At 41.6% G+C, this 15,359-nt stretch overlaps 1 protein-coding gene across 5 annotated transcripts in view; it reads right to left on the bottom strand.

Annotated features, from left to right (window-relative positions):
• Positions 1 to 15,359, bottom strand: part of SNX9 (sorting nexin 9) — a 92,170-nt gene that overhangs the window by 41,844 nt on the left and 34,967 nt on the right. For 4 of the 5 annotated variants that reach the window (XM_089922187.1, XM_022560207.2, XM_089922185.1 and 1 more), the window contains exons 2-4: positions 11,637 to 11,723; positions 8,475 to 8,549; positions 7,133 to 7,258 (exon numbers count right to left, since the gene is read on the bottom strand). In XM_089922187.1, coding sequence (XP_089778313.1) covers positions 7,133 to 7,258; positions 8,475 to 8,549; positions 11,637 to 11,723 — 288 coding nt within the window. Of the gene's footprint in view, positions 1 to 7,132; positions 7,259 to 8,474; positions 8,550 to 11,636; positions 11,724 to 12,328; positions 12,419 to 15,359 lie in introns of those variants that run through there. The other variant, XM_022560216.3, reaches the window with a different exon arrangement.

Below are 15,359 nucleotides of genomic sequence, written 5' to 3'. Positions count from 1 at the left end.
TTCTCAAAAAGGCCTACAGAAGGTATTAAATTGTCTTATGTGAAAAGCCTAATTATTTCAGCTCAAAATACAGACAGAATTTGTAAAATTTCCTATTTTGTTATTTATAGATCTTTTGCTAAAAGCACACCATCTAATTCTACAGATGAACCTCTACTGATTTCAAAAAACCCCTTATAGAAATATAAAACTTGTACATTCTTTAAAAAATAAGGCTCGATCACAACAACAGATTAAATCAATTTGTAGCCAGTCACATCAATACTACTGACTGAAAATTACTTCCCAAAAAGCTTAAGTGACTTAACAGATCCTTTATTAGTTCACATTCTGAACCCACAGATGACAATTCCAGGTATTTATTTTTTAAATAGAGAAAACTAAAAGAATAAGATTTGCCTTAAAAAATGGAAAATATTTGTACTAGCTTCGAGAATTTACTTATTTTTTCAGCACAAAGTTTTTAAATAGGTAGCTTTATGTGCCAAACAGGATGATGCTATAAGTAGCAGAAGACAATCTGATAGATCGGTCTAATAAAGGTCCACGTGAAATGGGCTTTTATAGACATTCCTCTGATGATGGGTTGGGCGTATAACAATGCTGACTGGCCCTTCACCAGGGCAGTTATAAGGTAAAAACAATACAAACCCTTTGCTTTTGTCATTTGTTTCCTGTTAGATAAAGCCAAATAGCAACAAAACATCCTAAAAAATAAATTTCACCAGTATGTATTTTTGAATGGGTCCCAGATGCACAAAGCTGTCTTATGTAAGGCAAGGGTCTGGGATCAGGAAAGCATGGAAGGTTAACATCATCAGCCCAATTCAGTTTTGAAGAAAAATGTCAACAAATCCTGTATACAGATGTGCACAACCCTCCTTACAAAGCCCTGTAACTGAGTAAAAGGGATTCCTGTGTGGCTGGGAGAGGGGGTGGGGAAATGGAGAGAACCTTTGCAACAGGGGTTTTGTAAAGAGAAAGTCTCAGTAAGCAATTATGAGAAGTCCACAGCATCACAGACCTTATTTGAGATAATGAAATAATAAGCCTTTGTGAAGGTTTCTTTTGCTGATTTATTTATTTATTTTAACATCTTTATTGGGGTACAACTGCCCTACAATGGTGTGTTAGTTTCTGCTTTATAACAACGTGAATCAGTTATGCATATACATATGTTCCCATATCTCTTCCCTCTTGCGTCTCCCTCCCTCCCACCCTCCCTATCCCACCCCTTCAGGCGGTCACAAAGCACCGAGCTGATCTCCCTGTGCTATGCGGCTGCTTCCCACTAGCTATCTACCTTACGTTTGGTAGTGTATATATGTCCATGCCTCTCTCTCGCCCTGTCACAGCTCACCCTTCCCCCTCCCCATATCCTCAAGTCCGTTCTCCAGTAGGTCTGCGTCTTTATTCCTGTCTTACCCCTAGGTTCTTCATGGCATTTTTTTTTCTTAAACTCCATATATATGTGTTAGCATACGGTATTTGTCTTTTTCTTTCTGACTTACTTCACTCTGTATGACAGACTCTAGGTCTATCCACCTCATTACAAATAGCTCAATTTCGTTTCTTTTTATGGCTGAGTAATATTCCATTGAATATATGTGCCACATCTTCTGATTTATTTTTAAATGGACTACAAAACGGCCTAAAAATGGACTTTTTTTTGAGAAATGCGAAAGCAAAATGTAGTTCCAACATAAAATTACTATTTCCTTCCTCATTCCTTAATAAAGTTCCTTCATAACAAATACCATCACACTGAAAATCTCTACATAATCAAAAAGATGTTATGTCCCTAAATACCCACTTAACTTTGAGCATTTGTTTAATATCCAAACTGTTAAAAATAATTAAACCCCTACTAAGTACCACGTATTGTTCGAAACACTTCAGAACTTTTTTCCATTTACTCTTTCCAACAATTCTTTGAGGTCTTACAGATGAGGAAACTGAGGCACACAGAAGCTAAGAAGCTCACCGTGAGTCACACAGCAAGTATGAGATCTGGGAATAAAATCTAGGCAAGGTCTGGGATTAAAACCGAGCATTTTCCTGCCCTTACACATCTTAAAGGATGCAGGACACGCCTATCAATAACTATGGCTCGCAAAGGCACTCAGGGTTTTAAAGTGGAATGAAAAAGAGAGCATAGAAAAAAAGCAACCTTTCAGAGAAACAGAAATGGGAAAGTCAGGAAGAGAAACTAGATTTATGGGGAAATAATGAGTGATTCTGTTCATGCAGAGTCTGAGATACAGAGGAGACAGGCAGATAGCGATGCTGAACAAGAAGCTGGAGACTGAGCAAACTGCAGAGAAAATTCAACATTGGAGAGGTATTTCTAAGGGAATCTTCTGCACGGTTAGAGAGGGTAGAAGAAGGAGACAGCTTGGAACAAAAAAGGGTAAGTGGATTGAGATTGTTCCATGGAGAGGGAAGAGGTGAAAAAAGAAGGAAATATTTCTTAAATGTCTTCCGTGAGTCTGACACCACTTTATACCAGTGGCCTGGTCCTCCGATAGTTCAGGAAGCAGCCACGACTCTTACGAAGTGGAGCCAGACTGTCAACCCAGCTCTAACACCAAACGTTACACCAGGCTTCCCACCGCACCAACCCACGTGGAGAGGGGGAAGGATGGGATGAGAAACCGTGAAACAGAAGAACAGAGATATAGCCAAGGGCAACTGGGATACACTGTGATAAAGAAAGCAACAAGAATTTTAACAAAAGGAGAAGCAGTTTATTCCAAGTATGTATACCTTTCTAGTTTAAAAAGCATAGAAAAATAAATCCCTCAAGTCAAAAACCTTCAGATAAAACATCTAGGTTTATACAACTTTCAATTAATGTTTAAGCCCCATTGTTCTTTTAAAGGTACAAACAAAAACGTCCCATTAATTTCTCAGAAGTAAGTTCTGCAAAGAGGCAGTAATCTAAGAGTCTTTAAAAAGATCTACACTGAGAACCTTTTTATAATCAATGATATAATTTAAACACTAACAGCTGGGAGAAAACCCAAATGAGGACGGCTATTAACACATGTTTGGTAATAATGTCTGAGATTCATTTCCACCAGCGGGTTAATTCATTCTAGCGGCACAGCTACTAACAGGAAATGCTCCTGAAACTGCAAAATATAAATGACTAATAATGAAACCAGTAATAACCACTAAAAACCATTCTTCTTTTCTAAAGGTACTGCAATAGCTGTCCTCATCCAACTTAAAATCTGTAATAGAAAAAGAAAACAAGAACCTGACTCATTTCTTGGATATCCTTCAATAATTTTTCTACACAATTTGCATCTGTGGTGTGTATATATTTAAACACAATAAAGATAACATTACACATAGTGTTATGCCTTTTTAAAAGCCCATTCATCCATATCTGTATATCTGAAGCTACCCTCATTCTTCTAAAAGCAGCCCTGCTTCCCATGGTGTGGCTGTCCTGTAGTCTATCTGACCAGCCCCTACGGATGAGGCACACATTCTAGGCTTTGCTGTTACAAGAGTGCTGCAGGAAACCTCTTCTCCTGCCCAGATGGCTGTGTTCGGAGAGTAGAGCTGTAAGATCAACTCAGAGTGCTGGGTCAAACAGTAGATGCACCTCAAATATTAATATATATTATCAACCTGTCCTCCAAAAAGCTTCATCGATTTATCCTTTACCAGCTTCATACCAGAATGCCTATTTGAACACGCCTTTCTTCACACTAGGAGTGAAAACATTTTAATTCTCTGCTAATTTGACAGAAGAATTTCAAAATGAGCATTTTCCTATGTTTATTGGCTCTTCATATTTCTTTTCCAATGAAAAATCTGTTCATATCCTTTGCCCATTTCTTCTGAGTTGTTTACCTTTTTCCTACAGATATACAAGAGTTCTTTGTATATTAACAGAATTAGCTGACATCTCTGGCATGTTAGAAATTTTTTTCCTAGTTGAATATTACTTTTTAAAAAAATTTTTATTTATTTATCTTTGGCTGTGTTGGGTCTTCATTGCTGCACGCGGGCTTTCTCTAGTTGCGGCGAGCGGGGGCTACTCTTTGTTGTGATGTACGGGCTTCTCATTGCGGTGGCTTCTCGTTGCACAGCACAGGCTATAGGCGTGTGGGCTTCAGTAGTTGTGGCACGCGGGCTCAGTAGTTGTGGCTTGTGGGCTCTAGAGTGCAGGCTCAGTAGTTGTGGCGCACAGGCTTAGTTGCTCCGCGGCATGTGGGATCTTCCTGGACCAGGGCCCGAACCCGTGTCCCCTGCACTGGCAGGAGGATTCTTAACCACTGCGCCACCAGGGAAGCCCCTTACTTTTTGACTTAAATATATCAATTCTTTCCTTAATGGCTGCTAGAAATTGTGCTGTGCTTAGAAAGACATTCTATATTCCAAAGTTAATGAAAAAAAAGTTACCTATATTTTTTCCAAGTACTTAAAAAAATAAAACAGCTCTATCATTTTTCAAATTAAATTGTTCCAACACATTTAAAGAATAATGCATTATACTCCTTTGACATTTACAGTTCTAGTCTATACCTCAGCCAAGTGGCTGGGCTGTGTTTTACAGGTAAAGGGTTCCCTTACAGAAAAAGATCATAATGGGGGTTGGGATGATGCATCAACATTATCTACCTCTACACCAGTCACTGCACTTACCTCTGTGATTGCTCAGTAAGAAGCTAGAACCAGAAGGTACCCCAAGCAACCTGAAATTAGGAGTTTTAAGAAAAACAAAAGGAAGTGCTATTTTACATATTAAGTTATAAATAAATGTATGAACTAATTACTGTGAAATGCAGTATAGCTTAAAAATACAAAGTCAGTGAAGACTCAGACAAATTAAAAAATAACAGGCTCAAAATAAGTTATTCAAGAACATCTGCAGACGGATGTAACCTTTTAGAGAGATCTCTCTAAAAAGATATGGTTTAAAAGATACAACAGTCAGAAAGTTAGATAACCAGTAGCTGAATGTGAGGCTTTAACCTGCCTGTGCAGGAAGAAGGCCAAACTGAAAACAAGTGGTGCTGAGGAGACTCAAGGGATACTGACTAGTGTGCACAGTGTACCGAGCTGAAGGGGGGCCCTGCCTGCCTGACCGCAGAGAGGAGAGGCCTGGCTCCTCTGACACACTTATCTCCAAATAAAACTGTCCTCTGGGAACTAACACAACGCCAGACTAACTAGAAAGGCCCAAGAGGCGTATCCCTGGAACAAAAATAGTATTTTCTTACTGACATTCAGAAAATGAAATAACGGGCAAACCTGACAGCCACATTTTTAAAAGCTGCCAATTAATAATGGTATTTATAAAACGTACCACAGTTTTGGCCCATTTAAGTTGTTCTCACATCCCGGATAACTGAGAGCATAGACGGCTGCTGAAAATATTTTTATTCAAATGCTTTAATTAATTCATTATGGTCATGCTTTCTGTATTTTGTTACTCCTTGTTTTGGTTCATTTTTTTCTTTGCTTTCAAAGGATCTGATTAGATTTAATGTCAGATTGGATTAGTAAAACCTAACCTTAAAAAAAAGTCGGTTATACTTTCTTCAAAATAACCTGGAAGAAAAAAATTACACTTATGCTGATCAGTTTATATTGTTACATTTAAATACTGAGGAGTCTTCTTCATAACATAAAATTTGAGCCTGATTTTGAATTTGTGTTTATGAGCTAAAGTACTTCAGTCTACCTTGAGATATTTGAAACAGGTCCCCGAATTAAAATAAGATGAATATTCCCATCTTTTGTTTCCTTCACTTATTCTATGATCATCTCATTATAATTCCCCTTTACTGAAATGTCATTTTTACTTAATGCAAACCCTTTCACTGATGTTTTTGTAAAACTCAGTGACTCTCAGCTGGGTTGACTTTGCCCATTTGGCAACAACTGGAGACAATTTTGGTGACTGGAACCGGGGTTGGGGCAGCGGTGGGGGGAGGCAGGGAGAGTGGTGAGTGCAGGCCGGAGACGCAGCTAGTCATCACAGGGAGGAAGCATCAAGCCCCAAACGTTAACAGCTCCCAGGCTAAGAATCCCTGGTAAAACATCAAGTGAGGGTTAACTACTATTTTGTCACCCTTTATCGTAATGGGGGTTGGGATGATGCATCAACATTATCTACCTCTACAACGGTCACTGGCCAATATTCTTAGGTATTACAGATTAACAAAATATAGGAGAATGCTCAACTCTGGTGATAACCTCGCCTCTGAATTTTAAATATCTGAGCCAGACAATGTGTAATTTAGGATGTCCACAAAAGCTATTTAAAAATGTATAAAATCTGCAGTTAACATATGGTAACAGTGCTTTGAAAAACTCTCTTAAAAGGTTAAGATATAAATATTCTGTAAGCAAATAATCATAAGTGATATGATTATTAGGCTTTACCTAATTTAAAGCCTTTTATGTAGTTAAAAATGTCAAGAAGTAATATCTCCTAAAGCCCATTCATTTCTAAAGATGTAGGAAGCAATAACACTTCCATATCCATCTTCTCAATTTTCTTACAGACACTGGCTCTGGATAATCATTGAGCAATAACCGAACCAGGCAGAGTCACCTAAACTGGTCAAATTCCTTAAAATTACTGTGAACTTGCAGCATAGTTTCCTCAAATTAGCTCAATCTTCTAAGTCTTCTAGAAGCAGTACCATAACGGTACCAACTGCTGGATCTCCAGCCACTTTTACATGCACTGCATCTGCAAGAGGGGGCTCGAGCCGAGAGTGCAAGCAACGTGCCAAGGTCACAGAAATCAGGTCCTGTTCCAGCCAGACCGTTGACCCTGACCGCTGCGCCTCAGCAGAGGACCCTTTTCCTTCCTTGCCCTCAAGTGAGAGGATATTCACAATCTATGGGGTCTGTATTCATACCATGCCAGACCTTTACAAGCAACTCTCAATGAACACCCCGCCTTCTAGTTAATCATCAACTCTAAAAACAGTCTTTGTTAAAACCCAGCAAGAAATGCCACACAAGTAACACGTGAACAGCTACTTTGTTTACGCTGTCAGGGAATGGCAATAGCTATAATGCAGCACAAGCTCTCACAAACGTGCTTTGCTCTCAGTAAAGCCAGTCGCATCCAGCAGGATGACGGAGTGAGATTTACCTGGTTGTTACTGCTGGCAGCTGACGAACCGGCTTGAGCTGTACTTGCTGAGAGGGAATCGAGGAAGGCTTGGTCAGCCACTGAATTTCCACACGAAAACTGATCTTTTCCATCACTGGGCAAAATCTGAACGTTAGAAAGAACCACAGTTATCTTCATAGATTAGAGTTATTTCAGAGTTAGAGCCCCTGAGGGCAAGCAAGAACTGTCAACTAATATGGAAAAGGGATTTCTATTCTTAAAGGGTAAGCAAGCCCAAGAAGATGTCATAATTCCTTTCTGTCAGTATGCAGAATTCTAGAAATGCACCTAATGCCAGTATCAACTTAAATGCTCCCGTTTTCCTCATTCTTGTTAATTTTTAGGATCCTGAATGCACAGTGCACAGAGGTCAAACACGACATAAACATGAGACACGTGGACTGGGTTCAGGGGCCTGGGAACCCTCTGAATCTGTCTGGAAAAGGTGGGGTGTCTGAGATTTCATCAGATTCTCCGGAGTGTTCAAAACTCCCCCAGCCAACTCTCAGGAGCAACAGACAGCCTTCCCATTCTGCAGGCAGTGCCCAGCACACATCCTCCCAGGGCACTATTTCTCTCTACTGGAGGGGAGCTCAAGGCAACTTTGTTCTTGATCTCACTCCGACTTTACTCACAGGGCACCAGACAGCCTTAGTTTCTTTCTATCACCCAGGATGAGAGGCAAGCTCACCACGTACCCAGGACTCAGCTCAGTGACCTCTGGACAACCAGCAGGGGGTGCCAGGAGGCTGACTCAGAGAGGGTTTGTCAGCTGAGGGGGTGTGTCCCAGGCAGGGAGGGCTCATTCAGGGGCTGTGCACTATCCTTGGCATCTATCACAACAGAGCTTAAACCAGGCAATAGCTCACAGCAGCCCATCCAAGACCCTTCGTCCTTGGGAATGGGAGAAGGAACTGAGAGATGTCCTAAATTAGCACAGGGAGAAGACAGCTACTTCAAACAGCCTGCAATTTAAACTTTGTGAATCGATTCTACAGTAAACAGTACTGTAGGCAGCAGCTACTACACAACATTAGCAAAGGGAAAAACAGAGACTTTTATTCAGAATAATTAAAAGTTGCTATCCTTGGAAGGAACTTAATCTAAATATTTGGAGTCACTCTTTGGAGCCTAAGTCTACAGGTAATATTTCTTCTTGGTTCGACTTCAATGTATTTTCTACATTTTATATAATCAGCATGTATTACTCTTACAATGGAATTTTTTCATTATCTTCCAGTCCTGTCCTTTAAGTTGATAATTCATAAAAACATATATGACAACGACCAGATTTAATTAATAAATGACAGTAAGCCCTTACCTCAACGTAGTCTGTGGGAACAAGCCCTCGTTCTCCTTTGCTGTTTCTTCCTTCCAGCCATCCTCCACCAACATCCTCAAAAAGGTTAAAAAAAAGATTAGAGTTGGAATTTCCTGCAGTTTTTTTTTTTTTTTTTTTTTTTGGCGGTACGCGGGCCTCTCACTGTTGCGGCCTCTCCCATTGCGGAGCACAGGCTCCCGACGCGCAGGCTCAGCGGCCATGGCTCACGAGCCGCTCCGCGGCACGTGGGATCTTCCCGGACCAGGGCACGAACCCGTGTCTCCTGCATCGGCAGGCGGACTCTCAACCACTGCGCCACCAGGGAAGCCCTCCTGCAGATATTTTGCTCTGGGAATTGTTATACATAAAAAAGTAGGGACTTCCCTGGTGGCGCAGTGGTTAGGAATCTGCCTGCCAACGCAGGGGACATGGGTTCGAGCCCTGGCCCGGGGGGATCCCACATGCCGCGGAGCAACTAGGCCCATGTGCCACAGCTACTGAGCCTGCGCCACAGAGCCCACGTGCCACAACTACTGAAGCCCACGTGACTGGAGCCCGTGCTCCACAACAAGAGAGGCCAGCACAATGAGAAGCCTGCACACCCCAGTGAGGAGTGGCCCCCGCTCACTGCAACTAGAGGGGGCCCACATGCAGCAACAAAGACCCAATGCAGCCAAAAATAAATAAATAAATTTATTTTTTTAAAAAAAGTAATTAACATTAACCTTTTCATTCCTGCAGAGCTAACGTTGTTCAAATTTTTAAATTCTTAAGGCTTCTCTTTACATCAGAAAATGATATAATCTAAAAAGAAAACTCAAACTTGAACAACCGATCAAAGATTGAAAAACAGTCTATTAATAGAATGCCATCATTTTGTAGTTCCTTTCTATTTACTGGTCTGTGGTAGATCACAAAAATGGTTTGCAGCTCTGACTGTCAAGAGGTAGAATGCAAAGGGGTAGAGGTAGAATGCACACCCCTACTTCTAGAATCTGGGCTGTCCTTTGTGACCTCTTTGGCCAACAGAATGAGGTGGAGATAATATGGGGTGAGTTCAGAGCTGGCCTCTAGAAGCTTTGTACACTTCAGCTCGCTCTTCTTTCCAAAAGAGCTACTATGAGGATAAATTTGAGTTGCCAGATGATGACAGAGACAAGGCCCAATCTCCCCGTTGCCCCACCCAAAGCCAGCTAACCCCCAGCAGGAGAAATGCCAGACAGATGAGGCCATGTTGGAGTACTCTGCCCCAGCCCTGCACTGGGTGACTGCAGACCCACGGGCGAGCCCAGGTGAGGAGAACCACCCGCTGACTTGTGGATTCCCGAGCAACAACCATCGATTATTTGTTTAAGCCGCTAAGCTTTGGGATTGCCTGTTGTTTAGGAAAACTAACTGGTCCATACTCCCTTAGCTCTCCTGGATAAGTAATATTAATAAACTAAATATCAATAATAACATACTCTATAACAGGATTCCCAGTTTTCAACGTTACTTCAGCAAAGTCCTACTTTTTCCTCTTAAAATAGTAAGGGTTATCTTAAATTCATAAATCATACCCTAATTAGTTAATACCTACCTGAATCTAGATGACATATTCTTTTTAAAAGTCATTTTAAGCCACAACTTTGTCCATTTCTTGACCACAACAGCAACTTAAATACTATTTTACCAAGAAATGAAGAAAGCTTCTTCATTTAAAAAAAAAAATCAATAGTAGATAAAAGAATCTTTAATCTCTTCTATGATTAAAAAGAGAACCTATGTATACCTGGCATATTATATAAAACTACATATACTTTTTCTAACCAGTAGTTTTTTTTTTTAATCTAAAACATACAAAATAGGTCTAAAAAAATACTATCAACATTAAGAAACCGCAATCCTCTTAGTCATTCCTTGTTCTTCTTCCTTGGTCTCTGTGCTGCCACAGTCACCACTCCCTCCCACCTGGTGGAACAGGTGCATCCCTTCCTTCCTCTTCCAGAGTCTCCTTGGCCTTCCTGGTACCTTTCTTGACATGCTTGCTCAAAGATGTCCAGGGAGCCGGCCTATCTCCAGCCCTCAGCTCTAGCTCTGCAATTCTATTTCTAAACTGATGCAAAGCTATAGGACAGGGTTAATTATTTATTAGCCTTTAAACTCAACATTAAAAAATAAGCTCTTCTTCCTGACTTACGTACTTTAATAAATTCATTTGCACCATTCTCTTAGGTGTGAAGGCCAAAAACCTCAGGGGGATCCCTGACTATTTCTCACCAATAGTATGTAATCAGGCACCAAGTCCTCCTGGTCTGACTCTCCAGAGCCTCCTGCATGCATCTTCTTTCTACTCCTATTGCTACTACCCAAGGTCATGATCCTAGGCTCCAGCCACACCAATTCATTCAATACACCTCTGCTAGATTAATTTCCTTGAAGTGCAGGTCTCATCATGTCACCTCCCTACAACAATATCAACAATAAAACCAAGCAAAACCCTTAAATGAATCCACTGCTTCCCAAATGAAATCCAAGGCTGTAGCCTGGCTTCAGGTCCTGTCTGGTTTGGCTCTAAGAGCCTGTTTTCTCAGCCCGTCTCCTACTGGCGTATATACACCTGTACTCCTGGGACACTTGTTTACTTGCAGTGTCCCCTGCAGAAAAGAAAAAGCAGGGCTTAGAGGCCAGTGGATGTGGTTTTGAATCCCGGTTTTGCCACTTACAAGCAGAAGGGTCTTGGTCAAGTTACTTAACCTCTCTAAGGTTCATTACCCTCATTTGTAAAAAGAGATTAAAAATACCTACCTCACACAGTTCACAGAGAAAATACATCAAAAAATATATGCATAGTACTTAGCCAAACACTTGGCTCACAGGCCATGAATAAATGGTAGCTGAGGCTGCTAAACAACACTGGTCACTTTCTGATCTCTATACCTGTGTCCAGCTGGGATCTGTCCCGGATGTCGCTCCAGTTCTGCCTGATGGAGCCCCATCCAGCTATTTTTAGGGAGTCTTAATTGTTCTCAGTGTTTATGTAATAGATTATTACTTCAATATCAATACTTCACAAGCAACAGGAAAGAAATTCATGTGGGTCTGAATGATCAGCCTGTTAAAAAAATAAAATCTTAAAAATAAGTCCTTAAGGGACCGATTTAAACCTAACAGTTCTCTTACCGGATTTGTAATTGTGATGATTTCTCCTTCATTAACTGTCAGTTCATTATTTCCAGGTTCAGCAGCAAAATCATACATAACCCGAGCCTATTGGACGTAGAGAAGAAAAGAGGAAGTTACAAATGTAAACGTAACAGTCAAAAAAGAACCACCTATACCGTTCGCTTTGTAAGTGTGCTGGTGTGAACAACACAGCATGACCATGATTGCAGTTGTTTTGCAAGAAAGGAAGACATAGTACCAAAATGATTCATCAGCCCTATTTGTGAGGAAGAATGAAACTAATGGTGAGAGCCCTGCTCTGCTTTGGAAACAGGGAAGGTTTCTGGTAGCTGCCCACACTGCAGTTAGACATCGGCCCCCAAAGTACTGAAAATAAACCCATTTCATCAAGGGGAAAAGAGCATGGCCTTTCTTTTAGGAGGTAAGAAGTAGAAATACAGATACTGTTCATTCTGGGAACACTCAATCTCAGGGCCTGAGGGATCTCCACAGACACACAAATATGTACCCACATCAGATTCATATCTCCAGATTAATCCCTTGCTATGAAACTCTCACTGTTTCTTATCTAGGATAAATTTTGATAGTGCAGCATCCCCTAGCCAACTAAACGCGGAAATTTAAGACGTGGGCAGCAAGATATAGCCATACTCTTCTACTAGAATACTTCCTACTATACGACGACTTACCTAGGGCTCTGGTATAGTGGTCGGGTAACCTGAGCAGCTGTGATTTTCACACTTCTCCTTGCAATGGAATCTGAATTTCAGAGAAAACAGACTAAAGGGAAGCTGTTCTGGTTGATGTGAGGTGGGGTTGCCCTTTCAGGGTCTTCCTGAAGCAGATCCTTGAGGCACCAACCCAGAGATGTGGGTTCCTTGGAATAACTGCCAGGCACGTATTCCAAGAGAGACACAACCACTGTTGTAAAAATACAAATACTTTACATATACTTTTATGATATATAATAAATATATTACATATATTTAATCCATTTCAAATTCTAAATAACTGTCTTTCATGGACTATCTTATAGAAGTCCACCTTATAAATTGGAGGTCACATGAACCTAGCTAACATGGTTTGTTTTAAAAGTAACTGTCCTATGAGGCAAAATGAAGTCTGCCTACAGGGCTAGACAAATTAGCCTAATGGAACTGCATTCCTTTAACAAGTATTTGCTGCACACCGACCATATGGCAAGAACTGTGCTGGCCCTTTTGCTGGCCAGGGCTCTTTCTCCACACCTGCTTAATGAGTCTGAAATCCTTATAACAGGAATCAAGGATTCACCTCCTGTGATAAAAGATTAAGGGGAAAAAATCCCCAATATTAATTTATTTTGAAATACATCAAAAATAATAAGATGAACTGATGGAGGAATATGTGATAAAGCAGGTACAGTAAGTAAAATGTTATTTATAGAATCTACAATAGATAGTGGATTTACAGTGCCCAATGGAAAATGAGTTCAACTTTTTGACATGCTTGAAATTTTTCATAATAAAATGCTGGAAGGAAACAAATGGTAGTGTACAGTCTGTCAGTCAAGAAATAGCATCAGGGCTTCCCTGGTGGCGCAGTGGTTGAGAGTCCGCATGCCGATGCAGGGGACACGGGTTCGTGCCCCGGTCCGGGAAGATCCCACATGCCGCAGAGCGGCTGGGCCCGTGAGCCGTGGCCGCTGAGCCTGCGCGTCCGGAGCCTGTGCTCCACGACGGGAGAGGCCACAACAGTGAGAGGCCCGCATACCGCAAAAAAAAAAAAAAAAAAAAAAAAAAAAGAAATTGCATTAGATCCTTTACTGCTATAGGCTGGGAGGCTGGGAAGGGGGATGGAAAGCCAGGCTCAGGGACAGTGAGAATTCTGGAAGCATTCCAGTTTTCCTTAGGTCACTACAAAGGACAAGGACACCAAGCCGAGGTATGTTCGTCACACAGCTGCAAAAGTAGATAGAATTCTGCTTGCCACGTTGGGGACTATTTTTTTAAAACATGCCACACCCACCTCAATCCCTCGTGCAATGAGGGCAGATAGGAGATAAACGCCTGAGGAGGGAGATGGGGGTCCCCAGGCCAGGACTCACCCCCCAGGACAGCGAGCTTCCCGGGGAGGGGCGGGGCCTGGCAAGCTGAGGAGAGCCAGATGAGGGACCTGCTTTTTGTTCCTGTTCCTTAAGAATCCTGGTTAACAACTTTTTTGATCCGGTTAAACCCAACTAACCCGCAGATAGAGAAAACTAAAGCCTCTTTTTTACTAAACTTACAACTTGGTGAAACAGAATGTAAAACAAGCCAAAAATAAAAAAAATGGAAACTCCCTTACACATTTAAGTATTACTGAACATTTACCCGTGGAAAATGTCTATAAACACTATAGGTTTATTTAACACGTTGGTTTAGGACTTTTTTTTTTAACCTAGAGATGCTTCTTAAGAATTATAACTGAGACTAACTTTGGAGAACAAAAAGATTTAAGGGCTTCCCTGATGGCTTAGTGGTTGACAGTCTGCCTGCCGATGCAGGGGACACGGGTTCGTGTCCCGGTCCGGGAAGATCCCACATGCCCCGGAGGGGCTGGGCCCGTGAGCCATGGCCGCTGAGCCTGCGCGTCCGGAGCCTGTGCTCCGCAACGGGAGAGGCCACAGCAGTGAGAGGCCCGCATACCGCAAAAAAAAAAAGGCACGTCCCCAAATGAGCGTGAATGTCAACAGGAAGGGAAAAAAAAAAAGGCCATTCAGCCTATAAGAGTAACTCTTCTTACAAAGTTTAGGCCAGACTGGAAACCTCCGGCACCCTCCTATTATCCACTCCTTCTCTCTCCTGTCCCTCCTTGGCTTCCAGGTCTCCTCACCTTCCTGCCTTCACCGCCACTACAGGACCCACACAGATAAAGATGCTGACCTCGACCTCAACTGCCAATCTGCCCAACTATTTTCTGATGTGGTCTTTGAAAGAAAAGGTCATTTTTCTACACCGCCTTTTCCAATGTTAGCTGTACATTAAAAAATGACTCCAAGTATATTCAAGAGCTAAATTTCCACACAGTATATAACTTCATACCGTATACTGAATACATACCGTCAACCACAATTAATCTCTTCAAACAGCAATTTCAAAAAGTATTACAGAGGAAGCGAATGGCTGGTAGATAGCAATCCTGTATATAAGTTATTTTATCTAGATATAGTAAGATAAACAGTGGATTCACAGCTTCAAACTAAGTGTTCCAGGAGCTAAGCGTTCCAGAATTCTAAGTGTGCCACACATACCTGTCTGATGTGTGCAGAACCCATCACCCTGAACATACCTCATTCTTTCGGACCCATGCTGTAAACATCTGTTACTTTGCTCCACATCCCTTCCTTCTGGAAACTTCCTGCCTGGCTCCAAATGACTGGTGAGCATATAAGCCAAACAGGGAAAATCAGAATGCGACAGGGATGCTGGGAGAGTGGGTCTTTTTCTCTGAAAATGTTGCCGGCGGCTACAAGTCTGAAGAATGAAGTGGGGGGAATGCAGAATGGAATGAGGAAGAGAAACAGTATCCTGATGAGAGCACCTGAAGGACAAGCCCAAAGCCATTTCTCCCCTTGTGGACGGTTCACTCACAGTAACGAGTGCGTCTCCTTTTGTGCTTATGAGTTCAGACTGTCAGTTGCAATCTAGAGAGTCCAAGTTGACACAAACCAATAATCCCAAACCAAAGAATTTTTTAAGA

This window comes from Delphinapterus leucas, chromosome 12 (assembly GCF_059928025.1).
Source record: "Delphinapterus leucas isolate spDelLeu-1000000601 "Yukka" chromosome 12, BTC_Dleu_Yukka2, whole genome shotgun sequence".
Lineage (NCBI taxonomy): Eukaryota > Metazoa > Chordata > Mammalia > Artiodactyla > Monodontidae > Delphinapterus > Delphinapterus leucas.
The sequence above is the reverse complement of the archived record's forward strand: the minus strand, read 5'-3'. Positions and strand labels throughout refer to the sequence as shown.